Here is a 19,951-nt window from a genome sequence, read left to right on the forward strand (position 1 = left end):
AGCCAATAACAATGTTATACAATTATATACCATTGATTATTATAAATATTTTTATTATAGAAAAATGTTTAATTATCATTATTCAAATATTATTATTATTATTATTATTATTATTATTATTACTAACTATTGTAAGTAAGTTGTCCAACGGTGTCATATATATTTTATAAATTGTTAATTTTTATTTCCAATAAAAGTATTAAAAATATATTTGTATGTAATTATATTATGGTTATTATAATATAAACACCATATTGATTCTTTTCTTATCCATAATCACTTAACATATGGTAATATGGTCAACAAACAATAATAAGTTTAAAAAAAAAATGTATTTGCTTGCAGGGTATTTATTTTATGTCCTGTGAATTGTTATGGATTAGAAAGATTGATGTTATTTAGAAGCCAGACTTTTAATTATAACAAATAGTTAAGGGTCTATAGTATCAATACATTTAAAAAAAAGTATACTACACCTATACGTCCTAAAAAGCCATTAAATTAGAGTTTTTAGATAAAAATGTTATATTTAAAAGAGTTCAAAAAATCAAACTGAAATTGTTGAAAGTTGAAATTAAAGTAGCATAAATGGGAATCATCAAATCTGTTTCTTGACACAAAATTCTAATTTCAAAATGATTGCAAATTTTACTAAGTTGAAAACGATTTAACAAGATCAATTAAAATTAACGAACAACAAAAAACTGTAATTTACCGGTAAAATAAATTAAATTTATTGGCATCGGTCACTAATGTATTCTGACTGCTCTGAGGTCAAGCATCGACCGGCGTCGCTAGCTCTCGGATGGGTGACCAACCGAGTTCTTAGTGTCGAATCCATGGCGCACACACATACACACACGTGTTTCAACCCTACTAACCAAATCTTACAAAACAAACCTTACACAGAAAAAAAGAACTACTGTTTCTATCCACACCTAATGGTCTTAGTTGTGGGGCTTAAATAACATAAACAGTAATAATAATAATAATAATAATAATAATAATAATAAAAAAAAAATTTAATTTGAAAATACAAATCACTCAGCACCTGCTTGCATGCCATGTGTTTTGAACCGTACCATAGATGGAATCATAATTTTTTATGTTAATGTGTGAATATAATATTTAAAACGTAATCAAACTTTAATATCGATGTAATTTTTTTAATAGTCATGCGTTCTTCGAGGTGTATATATTGTATATACTCTTCTCGTATGAATGCGTAATCGATAAAAATAAATAATGAATAATTGCATATTACGATATTATAATACCTATACCTACTGTGCATATTGCTATTTAATACATAGATCTTTTATCGTGGTTACAAGCAACCGTGTCGTGTCGTCTACATTGTTTATCGTCTGTACAGGTACTCCTTTAATACCACCTATGTTCATACAATCATACATCCTATAGGTACACCACTCGTGCCTGCAGGCTACGATGTTATGTTAGGTACGTAAAAATATTTCGAGTTGGGTACCTACTTATTCTATAATCTCGGACGTTGCGCGGGCACCACCTACACTTTAGAAAACCTCAAGAGTGCACGTAGTTATATGTACATAATGTAAATGATATATTTTTTTTTTTCAATGTCGCCATAGTTATCGCTCATCTACTCGATTTTTACCCGTCCATCGATTTAACGGGATTTCGGCGATAATAAATCGGTAAACGCGGCAGTAAAAAACATGTAAACCGGTTCGCGCGATCGGTTTTTAACATGTATAGGTACATAAATATGTATGCGCGTATTATATTATATTATGTGTACCTAATATAATTTGTATTATAATTACGTGTTAAGTATATTTAACAGAAATGATGATGATTATGATATTATTATAAAAATTAGTGTCCGATCTGTCGGCGAGTAATGGGTATTCGCGGGTAGGTAGTAGGTGTAGGTACCTACCCGGCGTTTGACTTTATAGTGTGGGTGGTGGAAAGTCGCCGGGGGGGACTGGGTATCTCGACCAAATGTTCAAATACGTATCGGCTTAGCGTAGGTATACTCCTATTTTTTATTTTTTATTAAGACGCATCGCGGACGGTACAGGTACTTTATTTAAATTTTTTTACGAAATTTATTGAGATATAGGTATATCATAATGTGTATGTACTATATATATATATATATATTATTGTTCAAATATATACATATTGAATAGAATATTATAAAAACCAGCTCAATTAAAATTTATTTAAAACTGTGTAGGTACCAACCTGTATCGTACTGTTTTTATTGATTAGTATTTTTTAAATATACCTGCAGTATTATACCACATTCGCTTGCAAACGTCTACCACCTACGCGTGGGCGTCCACATGGGGGGGGGGGGCAAGACGGGGCACTTGTCCTTCTCCCTATAATTTTAAATTTGTTACCTAATTGTGATAATTTAATGTAATGATGACGAAAAAAAGTATAATATAACAATACCTAAATGTAATAATGACGAAACATAATTATGTACTACAAAATTAAACGTATAAAAAAATCTTCGTTTATTTTTTGAATTAATTTTGTCCCCTCCCCCTAGAAAAGATGTCTGAGGACGCTCGTGCACTTGCGATCGTTTATGGTTGAAACTTTTAAGATAAACGCCTGGAATGAGTTTTAATATGTCTGAGCCATTCACGAGAGTGTGTTTAAATGGCCGTGGCCCGCGGAGGCACAGAGCTCACCACGGTTATACTATAATATATTAACTGGTATTAATTGGTCACATCTCACATATTATATATAATTATAATTTATAACAATAAAATAATATTAAAATGTTGTTTATAAAGCCACTGAAAGGGTTCACGTGCTCGCCGCAATGCTAAGCAGGCGCTTATATAATACAATTTTTAATGACGTATATATATATTATAATAATATATGAATGCTACGTCACGTTTTACATGCATAATATGCATACGTATACATAGGTGTGTATTGTGCGATAAATAATTCCGAGACTATATAAAAATATGTGTATATTAAATGTTATATTATTATATGGTTGTCTTAAAATATTATGTTATATAATATATATATATACTTACGGCGCACGTGTATAATTATTGTCGATCGGTCCGTGACTAGGTAATAGGTATATTCATTCCAGAAACGAAGGTTATACGTATTTGCATACCAAAAGCAGACGAAAAAAATTCACGAAATCCTATAATTTGTTTTGTTTTTTTCAGATCATATAATATAATATAATATGCAATATAACCATGCCTTACGTATGTATTTATATATATGTATATAAATATATAAATTCACGCCGTGCGCGACTCCCGACAGCGCGTTCCCAGTAAGATAATGTATAATAACAATATATTATTGGTAGTTTAACTACCCGGAACGGTCCTGCAAGTCGAGGTCGTAATAATTTTCGTGTTTTAATTATTGCGGTCAGCGTCATAAATAATAGAGACGTAGGTACCTACCTATCACGGGTACGTTCTAGTCTACACATAAATACCTATTTAATATATAATACATACCTAATATCCAGGACCAAGGCGCATTCATATACCGTGCTGCACGCAGGTACATATCGTTTTGTTTCTATTTCATCGTCAGAGATGTACAATACAATATGTATGAAGGATATTGGGTTTTAACTTACTATACCTAATACACAGTCCTATCTATCATAATATCAAAAATAGATACGACATAACGACATATCTCTTATCTCCTCGTGAGACGTCCTATTAAATAGTTATAGCTTATAGCTAAATAATAAATAATAATGCGAAAATTATTTGACTTTTTAATTCTCACCACTGCAAGTCTTTCTTCTCTGAAAAAGTTGTCTTTCCCACCACGTTCTTTTTTTATTAATTTTTTTTTTTTTTAATATTTTATTACGCATCATAACAAACGCAGCAGCGCCAATGCAGCATGCGACTTGTTCTATATCTGACATGGTCACGACTGTTGGCAAACATATGATATAGCGAACAACAAATTATAAACAAACGTTTGTTGTCATTAATAAAATGTTTGATAAACGTTTGACGAACGTTCGACAAATTTTCGGCAAACGTTTGACAAACAATGTTTTCCCAAACGTTTGTTAGGTGTGGACGCAGCTTAAGCTATCATAGAAAATAATGCGTATCGAGACTATACGAGTATACAAAAGTCATAGACTGATAGACCATAGTATTTATAGATTCAAGCTTTTTTAGATTTATCAATTAATACAAACGTTTTTTTATGTTATTTTAGCCGTTTATACCTACAAATCGGCTTAACTAGTCGGCGTTTGACCAATTATTTTTCATACTATTTTACATGCTTTTGCCGTGTAATAATATACACATTCTCAAAGTGTATCGAATTTTATGGTAATTATTCAAAAATCTCTGTTTATGCCTACTTCGGTTTGGTCCACTGTTGTTATTTAAATAGTCAATAACCAATAGAGAGGATGTATACGCACTGATCACCACCCTGTGGCCTGTGCGGTTTTCAAACTTTTTCTTTCTTTTTATCAAAGAAGGTTACAACCAATTTACAAATTGTCGAGACACATTATTTTCAATATATGTATGTATTACACAATTTAAGTAAACAAATAAAAATAAAATATTTACAGGCCATGAAGGACGTGTACATAAAATGAGAGACCAATTTGTCACACCTATTTGGAAAGATTTTTTTTTTATCTGTTCACATTACAATAGCATAAAACGTACTTCTGAAGAGTACCTAACGCACATGTTATTTGTATAAGATGATTTTTCCATTCATATTGTTTCATTGTATTAATTAGGCTATGAGGGCATGTGGCAATTATTGCGTATGAATCGACGAGGAGTGTTCTCGCATGCATTGCTAAAAAGGATAATATGCTTTGGACTATAGACTATATAGGTAATCAACTCTAGCTTGAGGTGGATTAAGAGTAGGTACTTTGGCATGAACCGTTTTATAATGTATTGAAATAAGTTCAACAACAGTTTATAATTGGATGCTATTATATAAGGATGTGTTTTTTATGTACCCCAGAGGGCATCAGTGACAATTCTTAATGCGATGGATTGTATACCTATTATGTATGTACATAAATATCTGCTAGAGGCTAAAAGTAATTTGATCAATTCGAAGAAATTGTACACATTTCGAAATACACAATTGATTATGTCTTATTTTTATTTTTTTGCCTAAGGTTTTCGTTACAGTATTGCCGAATTCTAATAGTTAAATTATCGAATAAATAATGTTATTTATAAAGAATAAATATTTTAGTTAAATAAGAATAAAATATTATGTCAATCATTTAGTCGGCGATGTCAAATAACAATTATTCAAGTCAGAAAGTAAAACGCAGTTATAATATTCAGTTTTGTTCCATAATTATATAGTCCACCCTTTTGAGTTCTGTTAATCTTATAATTTTAGTTTTAAGGAAAAAACAAAAAAACCTCTTACACCGATGTAACGTTATTTCATGCATATTTAAATACTTAATAAACACTTAAGGTTTCGTAAAATGACAATAAATATGATTGATATGTACAATGTACGTATATTTGCAATAAATAAAGCTACAATGGAATATGCACATAATTAATAAGACAATAGGTAGCTAAAGTTAAGTTCCGACCGGAAATTAAAAACCTAGCCCGTTCCATCATTATTTTGTATTGAAATGAAAGTGTATATTATATAATGATTTTTGAAATAGATTGAACTGTTATATTCAGGTGTATTTTATATTATAATATGTTTGTGATATAGTTTAATGGTTTATGTTTATGTGTTATTTGTTCGATTTCGCTAACCTAACCTATTCAATGTCTGAAAAAAAAAATACTGAAACTGATTTCGCAGTTCACTGTGACTGAGTACATATTTTAAATGATTTTGATGGACATTGTAGCAGAACTCACCAAAGGCGTATAGTTTAAAGTTTTCAAGAGAAAAACACGTAACCATATATAAGTATAATAAAGATAGAACTCAAAAATCTGCTCTATCGTGCAAGTATATAATAACTGCTAAACATATAATAAAAAGGGGAACATAAATGGGAGGAGACTAGAAAAATGTTAACAGTCATTTTATATAATAACAAAGGCTTACAAAACGTTTCTATAAATAGGTAATCACTACCCGATAAGTATATAGACGTGGTTTGTTATATCGTGTTCGTGCAATCGTGCCATATAAAGTTTATGTTTGTCGAGAGCGATTATGTTTATACGAAATGATTTACTTAACTCCTATTTTTCCTTTATTTAAATTCTAATGTTTGGCATTTTTAAATATATCGACTTAAAGATCATAATATTTTCAAGTTTTTGAGATTGTTTGTATTACTAAAGAAATGTCTTGCAGCGAAAGAAACTTCTTCAACTTCCTCTCCACCCCTTTTACTTTAAATTATTTAATGTACATATTTTTTGTGTTGAAAATATTGATGTTTAAAATTTTAAAAAGTCATTTTTAAGTTATTAAAATGTTTAAACTAAGGATAACAGTTCTTGAAAAATATTAGTAGGTATGTAAAAACATAAATAGATGCAATATCGAATCCCGTGTTTATTATACTTGGATCATTTTTATAAACTATAAATGTTGATAAATTAATTTTACTTATTACAATTTTTAAATGACTTTAAAGGTTCATAGGTATCTATAGCATCTCTATAGCCCTCATATTCTTAAACCCATTATCACGAATAATAATTATATAAAAAGTCGAATAACTCAAAAAGTATTTGTTCGAATTTTGATTTCGATACTTCAAAATTTTCAGAAAAATTATCTACTAAATAATTTATAGACAAAAGTGAGATTTATTCTAATTTAAAAAAAAAGTTTGTAAAATTTCACACATCATACTAGTTCATTGGACACTTTTTAGGTAATAAAAAAAAAAAAAACTCAAAATTTTAAATTTATGGTTTTAATATATATTTATAAATTCCAAAAAATCTATTTTGAATTATTGAATAACATGTGACTGGGATGAGCAATGTGCATGATTGGTGAATCACGCCTTATAATGAAATATCATATACAAGTAATAAAAAACGGATGTATATTTATTTATAAATAGAGCCATACTCGTGTAAATCATAAATATATAGTGTATTATAATACATAGGGTGATTCACAATGCCTTTTCTCCCCCTATATTATTATCTATAAATAATATATATTTTTTTTTAAATTCTGTAAACTTTTTCTAAGTAAAAAGGATGGTTCTTATTTGAAAAAATTTTTTTACTGCCACAAGACACATCCTTGAATTAAAAAAAAAAAATCTAAAAATCAGAATTCAAATAAACTCATTAATTCATTATTAAAGGAAAAATGGGTAAAAGCATAATGCTTGTTGAATCACACTATACACAATGATAATTCTACACGTATATAAATAATAAATTATGTGGGATTTAGATAGTTAATAATATTTCATACTTAAATTAATTATAATTTATAACCTTGTTTAAACCAGAATAAATTTTTTAGTGACTTAAAAACGAAAAAGTTCAACAAAGCCCCAGTCCTCATAAATATAATTAAATATACGGAAATAAATTACCTAATATTATAGTACCTACTATTATCGACATATTATTCATACAAAGATATTACATATGCGTATTTAATTACTAATTAGTAATTACTTACGTACGTAAAAGTTTTTGACCTCTACGTATTATTTGTAAAAGCATAAACATTAATTTAGATACCATTCATATTACAGTGGATAAATAAAATATTCTAATCGATTAAATTTTATTTAATGGCATCGATTACCGGCGGTATTTATAATGACGTTGCGTATTATACTATTACTAAAGTGTTGAAAGTTCAATGATTTCGACTCTCGTCGACTATCCAAAAATATGACAAGCATATCGTCGGTACATCGGAAAGCTATTTATTTTACACCTATCTATCTGAAATTATTATTGACTATTACTGTTATTGCTACATAGTTATATCGTAATACGCGTTTATATTAAGTCGACCGGAAACATTTGCAGCAGGAAGCGTGCTCCGCGGTTATTACCAGTTTTTGGTGCGAAGGACGGACACGACAACAATAATGTGCACATACAATTATGTATGTAATATAATTAGGTAAACGTATTTATAATAATACGACAACGCCGCCGCGTTCGTCCGGTGCGTGTTTATCGGATTCCACGAAAAATTTTAAACCAATTCGACGTGATTGTAGGTCTTGCGTGCCGAAAACGGCAGTTTTATTTTACCTAAATCACTTCGAAACCTAATACGTCGACAGAGGCCTCTAGGAAAAATGTAATACGCTCAACAATACGATTTCATTTGCAATCTGTGAATTAAAAAAAATTATATTGCAAATGTTTTGAACATTAAATATTTATTACGTTCTCACATGCATAATACGTATCACGACTGCAGCGATTATAAAGTTAGCCGTGATTATTGATGATGGGAAGTATTTTATTTTGTTTTTTTTTCATTGAACCATTGTTTTATAATACTCTATACAATCTACACAATGATAAACAAAATAATCTAACATTTAATCAATAAAAATTACAGTCGTTATGAAATGTAATGGTTGTATAAATTCTATCCTTGAATTGGAAAAAAAGTGTATTATCGTTATGGTCAAATTTAGTTTTTAAGTTAAAGTTTATGAATAATATATTAAAATATATAATTAGAGTTCGGGTTTATTTCAAATAGCTAAGAAAATCGTGTAGATGAATTTTTTTTAATCGCGTATTATATAATATACAAATGATAAACACATACAATTATATTTCACAATATCGAGTCATCCATTTAACATAATACCTACTCGTTAGGTACTGCAAAAAAATTATTAAAACGTTTGATAATATTATTTGTTGACTGTTGTTATAAAGCGAAGGTATTATATTATTTTTAAAACATTTTTAGCGACAACGTGCCTTTTTAAAACCTCGTTCTAAAGCAAAATATTTCTTGGAGAACTCCATCGTATAAAAATCGAACTTTTAACGAGCGATCGATGTGTTAAAAGTCTTTAAAAATTAGTTGAGTAGAATGAAGTGGTTCGATGGTAGCCGGTAAATACTCCGAAAAATGTTGTTCCATTACTCCGATCATCTAAACTTAAAATACTTATAACGAATAAACTATATTCTGGTTTGAAATTTGATTTTTACATGGCTCAAGATACTCCGAATAATATTTTGCTCCGAGATGTGATGATCGTTTATTACCATTATGCGGCTTTAAGTATGACACGCTGTTGGAGGACAGTTTGATTATAAGTGGCCGGAGGGCGTGTCCATTAAGTATTGGCACCGGTACAGTACGCTAGAATGACAAGAATTGAATAACATTAAAAGTTTGCTAGTAAATTTCTATATTCGGTTAGGAATGATTTAGGTTTTACTAGGACCCCTGTTGAATCCTCCCAAATCTAATAGTACCTATATAACTATTTTTCGATATTTTAGTTTATTTTATTTTGCTGTGATATATACGTATATACTTATGATTCCCATAAATTTTTGGCTTTGTATCATTGTTTGAATCGAGATATTTAGAAGTGTGATTTTATTTGCATTAAAAGTTAAACGTATAATGTTATTAAGAGCTAAAATTATTGAAACGAAGAGGTCTGACCTTTTGGTCGTATTCGCACAATAACATTATAAACATCGTTGATATATTAATTGCCGATCAATAAAGGAAAACGGGTTTAGAAGCTTTAGCTTTAGTATCAATATAAAATGTAATTAAACATATTATAATATACGCAAATGCGTTTCGACTTAAAAAGGTGTGCTCTACCGTTTATTGTATTGTACACCTAACACCGTTTACTGTGGATTACACAATAAGCGCTCAGCCGTTCAAACCGCCCGCCGACCTTGCCCGGGTAAAAACGAACAAACATAATATGATGTGATGCTATACACCGACATTTATTTCCGCGGTTTTGATGATCCACCGTGCAGTCATCCATCCGCGTCAGATTAGATATATATTTTTGAACGCGGTACAAGTCGCGTGCCACCTAAGCATTCTCCTATATCAACATCGGTCGAGTGTTAGCAGTTTTCGAGTGCGAGTTATGCAATCATACGGACAATCCGTTTTGCCAAGGCCCCACAAACGAAATTCACGCGCAAGCCACCCCGCAGCTGCAGCTACCCCGCGTAGGCCTGGAAAACGTGCAACGATATACTATGCACAAATACTTCTAGAATCTCAGGGGGAGGGAGTAAATATACGTGCAGCGTGAAAAAGTAGGTTTCACCGACTATATGGCCCGAGTAATGTCCAAAGTCCTACGCACGAGCCCCACGACTGATGCACGTTCGCTGTCAGACGTAAGTACGTAACTAACTAACGCATACAACTAATTGCGGCAACGATGCGGCGGCATATAGCGGTCGCCATAATCGCACATACCGTTCGGGTTGACAACGCGGTCGAAACACGACGAAAACACGTCGATCTCTCGTGGATCGCACCTGCAGTAGATCCCTATACTATCCTACCGCGGGCGCAGCGTGGATGGGGCGAGAGGAGGTGAGTTCCCCCTCCCTCCCTTGCGCTTAAAACTAAATTCTACGTCTTATACCAAATGTATACATTTTACCATAAAATCAAAAATCAAAAAGAAAGTTATCAACTGTTCCCCCCCCTCCCCGGTTAAAATCCCAACTACGCCCATGCACACTATATACCCTTTATAACAGTGCAGGTGTCTGTACACGTGCGTGTTTCGGATCCCGCGGGTGGGCGATCGTCCCCTGGGCTGTTAGGATTTCCGGTCTTACGATAATGTAGACCACGGTAAAAATTGTATATTTTGGTTGACAATCAAGGACACAAAAATTGATTTGAAAATTGTATTTAGCTATATAACAGACCAAACGATGATGACGATTGAACACAGTCGGGAGAGAGGAGGATAGCCACTAATTCTGTCTGTCTAGACTATTACTATTAAGAAATGCTGGTATAATGCTATTTGTATACAATACGTTAATACCTACAAGCGGCTGGGGGCCTTCGCGATCGCCCGGACCGATTTTTCACGCCGGGGTCCGCCCCTGGTCGACACACGCGGTCGTGCCGAAGGACGATCGTCCTTAAACACCTATCATTACGACGGCCAGCCGAGAGTGCGGTAACGCACCGGCTGACGGGGCTAGGTATACCTACCTCTATACGTATATATTATTATACGCGCACGACGTATACAACGTCGACGTAATGATACGACGTACGCGCTCGGTACAATAATAATTATTAATGACGTCGCGTAGATGACCCAATGTCGTATAATAAAATTATTAGCTCCGCGAATTTAAACGTTATAGGTCGTCGTCGTCGTCACATTACGTTATTATAATAATAATATAATATTATTATACACACATCGCGCGGTTTTGCGGCTGCAGTCGTTGTATCGACTTCGCATCCCGGACGGCCGTGGCCCCTCGCACCACCTCGAGGAGCCGTCGAGTAACCCGACTCGTCGGCGTATTGTGTGCGCACACACACACACACACACAGCACACGTATTATTTTAACAGGTATGTAAATGATGGTATACGCGATCAGCGATCATGACACGGCGTTTATTTTTCCTCTCTCGCGTTTTTCGATCGCTCGCCGCCCGCAAACGCGATGCACCTAGCTACAACATAATATTATTTATCACGACCGTTTTATCGCGAGATCCGAGCGACCTTTACGCACGTGGCGCACACACGTATCACATCGACATCACTATGGTATAATTACACGTATCGCAATCGTTGCACATTATGCGCCGCCCGCTACGCGGACACCTGTAGGGGCCAAGCCCGGATCAAGTGCTCCAGGGGCCCAGGGGCCAATACTGGGGGTTGTCGTGGGCCCCAGTCAATAAAAAACAGTTCTTTAAAATCATAAAATTATACAATAAAACAAATTTAAACATTTTTATTTAAGTATGATAACGATTGATGAGGATAAATATATTATATTTTTATCGAAAGTCACATAAACACATTTTCCCAATTCTATTTTTAAATACAGTAATATCAAAATATATGCCTATTCCCGACAAACACAAACCTGGCTATGACGCTATGTTTCCCCGCTTACCATACTATTGGTGGTAAACACGGTCGACGGGCCCCATCGACCGTTAGCTCAAACAAGAAAAAAATAAAAATATTTTTGTAGGTACTGATGTAGGTACTATAAAATGTACAAATTATCACTTAATGTAATTTTAAACCGAGAAAACTATGGGCCCCGGGGACTTGGCCCCTCTTGCCCCCCCCCCCTAAACCCGGGCTTGCCTGTAGCCTGCACGTCGCTGCCGGCTGCAGTGTCCTATCCACTGCAGCGGCGATTGCCGCGCGTGCAATGCCACATTTATTTAACACGAGAAATGGGTTACAAGACGTTGTGATATTAGTGTTATACCCGACGTGATTGTGCGCGCCAATCAGGCGCGTTGTAACGATAATGTACGCGTCGTGTATTTGATTGCGGCGGGCGCGGTCGACCTTTGGCGAGACCGTCGCCGCGTCGGACACTGCAACGCGAGCGGCGGCCTCGAGTTTTATTGTTATTATTATTTTATTTTTTTAATTTCGTAGCAGGACACCGCCGCCGCCGCCGCCGTCGCCGAATCGTGTGCGCGGGCACGGTGGTCGCCGCGCCGCAGTCCGCAGACAGCACATAACCGTAGTGTCGTATTGATGATACGCGATAATAGGTTACCCTTGGACCGGATATACGCGACGGTTAGAGTGGGAAAAATGTTGAGGGGGGAACTGAAGTCATCAGAAATTGAACAGCGTTCCCGAGTTTTTATTCTTAAATCTATGTCTAACCAATTTTAAGAAGCCTACTATATAGGTATAAACGCTAATTATTATGTTAATAGTATGTGAAATTTATAAATATATAATGCTCCTGCTAAGTAAAAAATAAATTGCAATTCATTGCCTGAAATTTAAAATAAATGTATTCACATTTCATTAAAAAAATAAATAAAAAATAATTTGTAATAAATATCACTATTCATATTCTTTCAGTTTAATAATTTGTTTAAATTTTAATTATTATATCACATATCATAAGCTACCTATATAAATATTATAATATCATATAAGAATATATTTATTTAAATTATAAAGGTCCTCAATTTCTCAATAAAATATTATAACTTATCAACTTTTAAATACTTTGAATTCGGTGATTAATCAATGTGTATGTCTGCGTAAGTCATTTAATAAATTATTAAAAATTAACATGCAACTTAAATTTATTATACAATTTTTTTTAAGCTTCCCCCCCCCCCCATCCGGACTTGGGATACTTGAATCAAAGGGGACGCATTACCTTACCGCAAATAAGAAGGGGTACTCCGTCCCCCTCTACTTTAACCACTGAATATACGAATTAGTCGGTATTAATTTCACATAATGTAATACCCAAATCGCGGGGCTATGCGTTATATATTGCCCGTAACCTAATAAACTTATGCCGGCGGGTCGCACGAACAAATCGCCAAAGACGTTTAACGAGTCAATAATATCAATATTATACACGCGCGCATATTGTTATTAATAATACGCAGCGAGAGCTGATACCGGTCTCCTTAGCTCCCTTAAACACGATTTTAGTGGTCCGCGTGATCGATCCATAAAATCGATACATTTTTTATACGACCTCTTCTCCTCCTCCCCAACACACAAGCGTAAGCCTGTTGCTATTTTTAGACTAATTCCCCTCCCCCGATATCCGCCGTAGTTGTTTTTTTTTTTTTTAGAGTGTCCTCCGACGGTGGCTTGACTCGTACAGATTCCACTCCCACACCCCGCTGGACCGCAGCAAACAGGATATGTGCATTTATATATATATGTATATATTATATATATTTAGTGATTCCAGTGTGACGTACGGGCGGCGCGTGTAGGATTTTATTCGATTTTCATCTCGATTTCACTAGAAAATGCTTTTTTCACCGACAAATATCTATACCGTTGAGATAATACGTTTACCGTTCAATATGTTTACGTATATGTAATATAGGTAGTCACGACCTCGGTGAGACGCGAACCTCACCTACATAATATAATATGTAACACATATATTAGACCGTTATGCATAATAATATTATATACGTTATAAAATTATTATAAACAACAAACACGACGGAAGAAAATAATATAAGGCTTCATAATATTGACTAAGATCACGAGTTTATTGTACAGTTCTTTTCGAAATATACACATAATATATCAGCTGTTTTATAACACGCATGTGTATTTATAGTTTTTTTCACACAAAAATATTATCTATAATAACACTACATAAAAAAAAAAAAGAAAAAATACATATACAACATAAATAACATATATATATATATAGTTACAATAACAATAATTTTACAATATATTTTAAGTATAAATTTCTTTTTAAAAATAAATATTTTTTTTTTTATGTGGTTATACAAAATTAGCAATAATTATAATAATAATAATAATTTATGATTTAATGTTTTTTTTTAAATAATAATAATAATAATAATAATAAATGTGACACTTCTATTATATATATATATATTTATATATATAAGTATTATATTATCAGTGAGCTTTGTTTTTATTCATTAAACTTAAGTATATAATAAAATTTTGTATTGGAGAAAAAGGGCGGTAGGGTGATTAATGATGGTTAAACTGTATTATGAATGGGGTATACATTACCCATTACCGCGGATTTATACGTTATATTTTTATTTTCTATGCGTGTAAACAATAAAATGGAACACAGTTCCGTTTTCCGTGTAAAGTTTGCAATGAAAGCAAACCCACGGATGTAAAAACAAATGTATTAGAAAATGTATAATCAATTCTCGATGGCGAGGGGTTAGGGGATCAACTAACGAGAAAAATGTCGGGGTTGGAATTCAGATTATACAATTACTACGCAATAATCAGTCTAAATTTATAACATAAATATGATTAATAGAAAACAATAATATAAATACAAATAATATGCAATACGTTAATACGTCTGGAATGTCGAGACTCGGACAGAAAAAATTCCATTCATTTCTCACCGATTACATCATAATGATATTATACACGGGTATGTACTGCAATATACACGCGTAATGCGCATTGTATAATAATAATATGTATTACATTTTAATATTTCCAGCCGTGATAGAGCACCACAAAATTAATTAAACAAAAATAATAATATAACAAAAAGTATGACGATAATATAATATTATATATACATATAGACGTATAATCTCATATAAATATATGGACAAATTATCGTGTAAGGATGGCAAACGAATGATTTATCGTCAAAACATTGATTTGGAACATGAAAACACTTCTGATAATATCGTGTACGTTATATTATTATACGCGCGTGTACCTACTATGGCAATAATCATCGTCAAGTCCTGCGGAATATCGTCTCGGGATGTGTGTAGCAGTATAATAGATGTACGTATCCAATAGATGCTGTGACGAGGACACGAAAAAGATTGAATTGTGATGTTTTTGATGGTGTCAATGATGATGATAAGTGTGTTGCGTTACATGGGGAGATGACGATTTATATATTACATAATAATATGTGATAAAGACGAAAGTAAAAAAAAAAAAAAAAAAAATGGCAAAATACAACATTTTTTTCTTTCTATTTCGTCGTCGTATAGGCAAAGTGTATATTTTTTAAGTATAAATAATAATTATACTACTATTATGACGGAAGACCGTCATCTGTCAAGAGGCTGTCAACGACGAGTCGGGTTGCGATAGATCGATGGAATCGCATTCGGGCGGCGGTGGTCTGGAGCTGCAGGCGCTCGTGGCCAAACTACTTTCGATGCTGTCGAAGAAAAACTCGTCGTCGTCCCCGTCGTCTAAGTCGCGAAGTCGGACGGCCATGGAGTCCGGGGGCTCTTGTACTTCGTCGACAGCCGGCAGGACAGGCTTCTTGCAGGCTTCCATCAAGCCACGGCTCTGCCGTACGAGGTTACGGCGTCGAAAGAGTTTCTTGGCAGCGGGCTGTGTGCAAAAAGGAGAAAAAAAAAATCCGTAAAAATCAAGAACCACAATCATTAAACCATTGTATGTATTAAATCATAACATTATTATATAGTATGTACATGCAAGTAAAGCGTGTGTTAGATTTTTGATGAGAAAAAAAATTAAAACCGAAAGTAAGACCAATAATAAGCGTCATATAGTATGCATATAGTATGTGTAATAGCTGCAGATTGGTAGGGAGTGCATGTGAGAAGATTATATTAATTACTCTCATATCTCAACATTTAAGTCTTAAAGACAAATGTTAGCTACATGTTCTGCCGACGTAAAAATATACACTTATTATGGGTAGGTACTAGGTATCTATATAATATGTACATCATTCTATTACATAACAATGCACGCAATATAAAAATATTATTATATTAATAGGTAACGATGAGTCACTAGGTCAGCACTGCAATGAAATTATTATTGGCGAGCGTAGAATAGTGATCGGCGTATAGGTGAGAAACACTCTTGCAATTGATCCTTCCTCCCCTACTGAGCCACCCTTGCATAGAACAGGTATACAAAAATATCATAATATACGATTGCACGCGGCGGAAGTCTTATAGTCTTAGCACGAGATTGTTATTACCACGTCGCAATTTTTTTCGAATTACCCATGATGCATGTTAGAGTCTCGTTATAATATTAAATATACTATACTAATACTAGCCTGCTACCGCACAGTTTGTCACGATTTTAATAATTTTTTTTTTTCTTAAAAGTGTTTGTTTTTGGGTTACGTAACGTAAAAACCTGGTACCAACGGGTATTATTTAAGAACTTATTTAGACATTTAGTTATGCAACAACTTTAGTATATTATGTTAAGTTTAGGCGGCCACGGTTAAACAAATTGTATCGTATCTAGCCGGCAAGTACACGTTGTAGGTATATACATATCATTTAGAAGTTATATAGACGGTCGGCCAATTTCAGACGTATAAGTACAACTACCTTATTCGTTATTATTGTACAATTATACCATGTTATATACTATTTTAAGCTATAAGTATATACGTAGATACTGCATTATTACGTGTAATCGAATGCGACGAGCGTTAGCGCGCGAGAGCAACTACGCGATTTTCCTTTTCGACGGTTTTATAATATGGTACGTTCGTGGAGAGATTTTGTTCTGTTGTCAAATCATTTTTACTCGATTGCGTGTAGATGTTCGTGTGTGCACGCGAACGAATGATTTTGATTGGAAAAAATATCAAAATCTTACCAATATAGGATATCACTTTACACTATTATATACTTGTATAATATTATATTATTATATACAGTATAGCTGATAATACGGTCGAAAAAGTACAAAGTACGTTTTTGGCTGGCGAATCGTGATCGTCGAGGGAAATCTTATACTGCAGAAACATCATTATATAGGTGCGCCCTGTATGCAGCAAGTGTTTAATAGATATTTATTTCTTTTCGCGATAAAAACGGTACACGTATGATAGGGTCGGTTTATCGTGAAAAAGAAAACGAAGTCTGGGAAACGAATCTCGTGGAGTCAACGGTGCACGCACTGCAAAATATAACATTAAACGTACACAACGGTTAATAACGTGTAGAGATAGAAAATATAATATTAAATTTATATTTATTTTTTTAAACCGTCATCTGCGAAACTCGAAAACACTAAAACTCGCTATAACTATACAATATATATATATAATAAACGTATCTTGTAACGGCGTTTTTGTCCTCTTGCCCGTCCATCAATCTGATAAATACTGCATAAATAGGCAAATATTATTTATAATGTTCATCTGCAGACTAGGTTACATCTGAATAAACATACCCGTTTTGTACACATTATGCGAAGTACCTATAACGTACCCACGAATAGAGAGAAATCGATAATTCAACTCGGCGAGTAAACGGGCCATCTCGAGAGTATAGTGGTGCAAATAAGATAAGAATTTATATTTTCTCATGTTTAGTCAACGGTATACATAGGTAGGCACTTAACATTTTTTTAACAGACGGGCTTTTAAAAAGGTTTTGAAAAATAATTATGATTAGAACAAAATGTTAAACACGCGTCAGCTGAGCTGAATGTACGATATTATGTTTATGTTTTGTACGTCGTTGAATGCGATATGAATGAGGAGATTAGCGACGTGACATATAAACTTATCCGGAAATCGACTAAGACTCGGAGGAGGCAAATTATTTTTTTCCGGCTGGTTCCTGCGAATTAAATGTGGACACGCACACATGCATATAATATAATAACTAATAAGCACACTGCAGTATAGATATTGCGTTCATACATTAAGCACACACCGAGCAGCACGCGCGAAGTTTCTGACGACTAAAGATTATTTTGATAAACGCTTTACGCTGTACTGCGCACATTACACGTTTTATATTTCTATGCGAGGCGAGTGGTATTTACGCGTACACAGGATGTGTGTTTCCTCGTCATGCTGTTCACCCTGTTAAGAAATTATTATCGAGACGTTAACGCAACAGACTTGTAAAGTGTTAAAAACTGTATGCATTTTTTCAAAAATTATCATGATTATTTCTAACGAAAAAAACTTGAAAATTGTACCAACTCGACAGAAACATATCAACACGCGAAATCCAAGAGGAATTAAAGATATTAGTCGGAAAATAAAAAATAGATAATTTTTTTTCGATTAACACAAACGCAAGCGATTTTGATTTTAGGCAAACCAAAATAATACGTGTCCATTACCGATACAAGTATACATCGTTAACGGGGTCAAGCACGAAAATGTACCCTGTATATTAGTTTGTTTAGGTTACCTACGTGTTTTTGAGCAACATTGTATCGTTGTATACGTACCTACACACAAGTGCGGACCTGCACAGGAAGACACGGTCGGCTAAACGCGCGCGGTTGTTATTATAAATTGGTGTCGCAATCCGAAAGCAACAGCGACGACATATATATTTTATATACTATATAATACATGAGAGTTTCCTATATAAATTATAATATTTACAGTTTACAGTCCGTAAAACCTGTTGACGTGTGTACCCGGGTACTTATATAATATTATCATTATTTCGCATGTACTCGTCATCATCGTCCGTTTAGTATGGAAGTAAGGGGGGTGATTTCCCGGGTACAACTCATTTTCTGGAGTTGTTTTCGTTACAATGGATGGTTTTTTACGTTATAAATAAATACAATTATATTTCATATCTGATTATTAAAAATTCTCTCTTCTTCCTAACAACAAAAAAAAAAACAAAAACGATAAGTTAGTTATTTAAAACGAATTTATTAATTTATTAAATATATATTTATCACTACGTCTTTTATAGGATACGGTCCTGTCGCTGAGCGCGATGACCTCAGGAACAGCGTTTGGTAATCGGCTAATATGATTAACGATTTCTCTCCTGCGAGTTTTTAACGACATTTTACAACGTGTACGCAGCAGCATATCACCTCCTTCCCTGTCACTACTACTCGCGTCATACCATAGCACAAATATGTATATCTATACAACAATTCAAAACACGCGCTTATACAACCACTGCAGAAACAATGTCATTCGATTATATTCCGCTAGATATTTTTAACGGATTCGATTTATTCCGCGGTAATTATAAATACAAAACCTTACCGAAGTCGTAGTGGCATGTACTTACGTCGCGAAATTGCGAGTAGAAGTTTATTACACTCAACTACTTAAATATACTGTATAACTATATCCTCGTCGGCCATCACTAAATCACTTTGTCATCACACGAATTCACAATCATATAAGATCTAGTAGCAATTTACTGAGTGCGTTACACAGAGACACACGAAAGATGCGACCGCGATGCGCGCACGACGTAAAATAACACGCATGTAGC

The 19,951-nt window shown here is 33.6% G+C and overlaps 1 protein-coding gene across 1 annotated transcript in view; it reads right to left on the reverse strand.

The window, feature by feature from the left end:
• Positions 1-15,683: 15,683 nt before the first annotated feature.
• LOC112597076 overlaps positions 15,684-19,951 on the reverse strand; it is a 52,147-nt gene continuing 47,879 nt past the window's right edge. The window contains 1 exon segment of the mRNA XM_025343000.1: positions 15,684-16,070. Within this exon segment, the coding sequence (XP_025198785.1) occupies positions 15,786-16,070 (285 nt within the window). The 3' untranslated portion in view covers positions 15,684-15,785.

The sequence above is a fragment of the Melanaphis sacchari genome, unplaced genomic scaffold, assembly GCF_002803265.2.
Source record: "Melanaphis sacchari strain LSU unplaced genomic scaffold, SCAv2.0 Contig36_pilon_pilon, whole genome shotgun sequence".
Taxonomy (NCBI): Eukaryota; Metazoa; Arthropoda; class Insecta; order Hemiptera; family Aphididae; genus Melanaphis; species Melanaphis sacchari.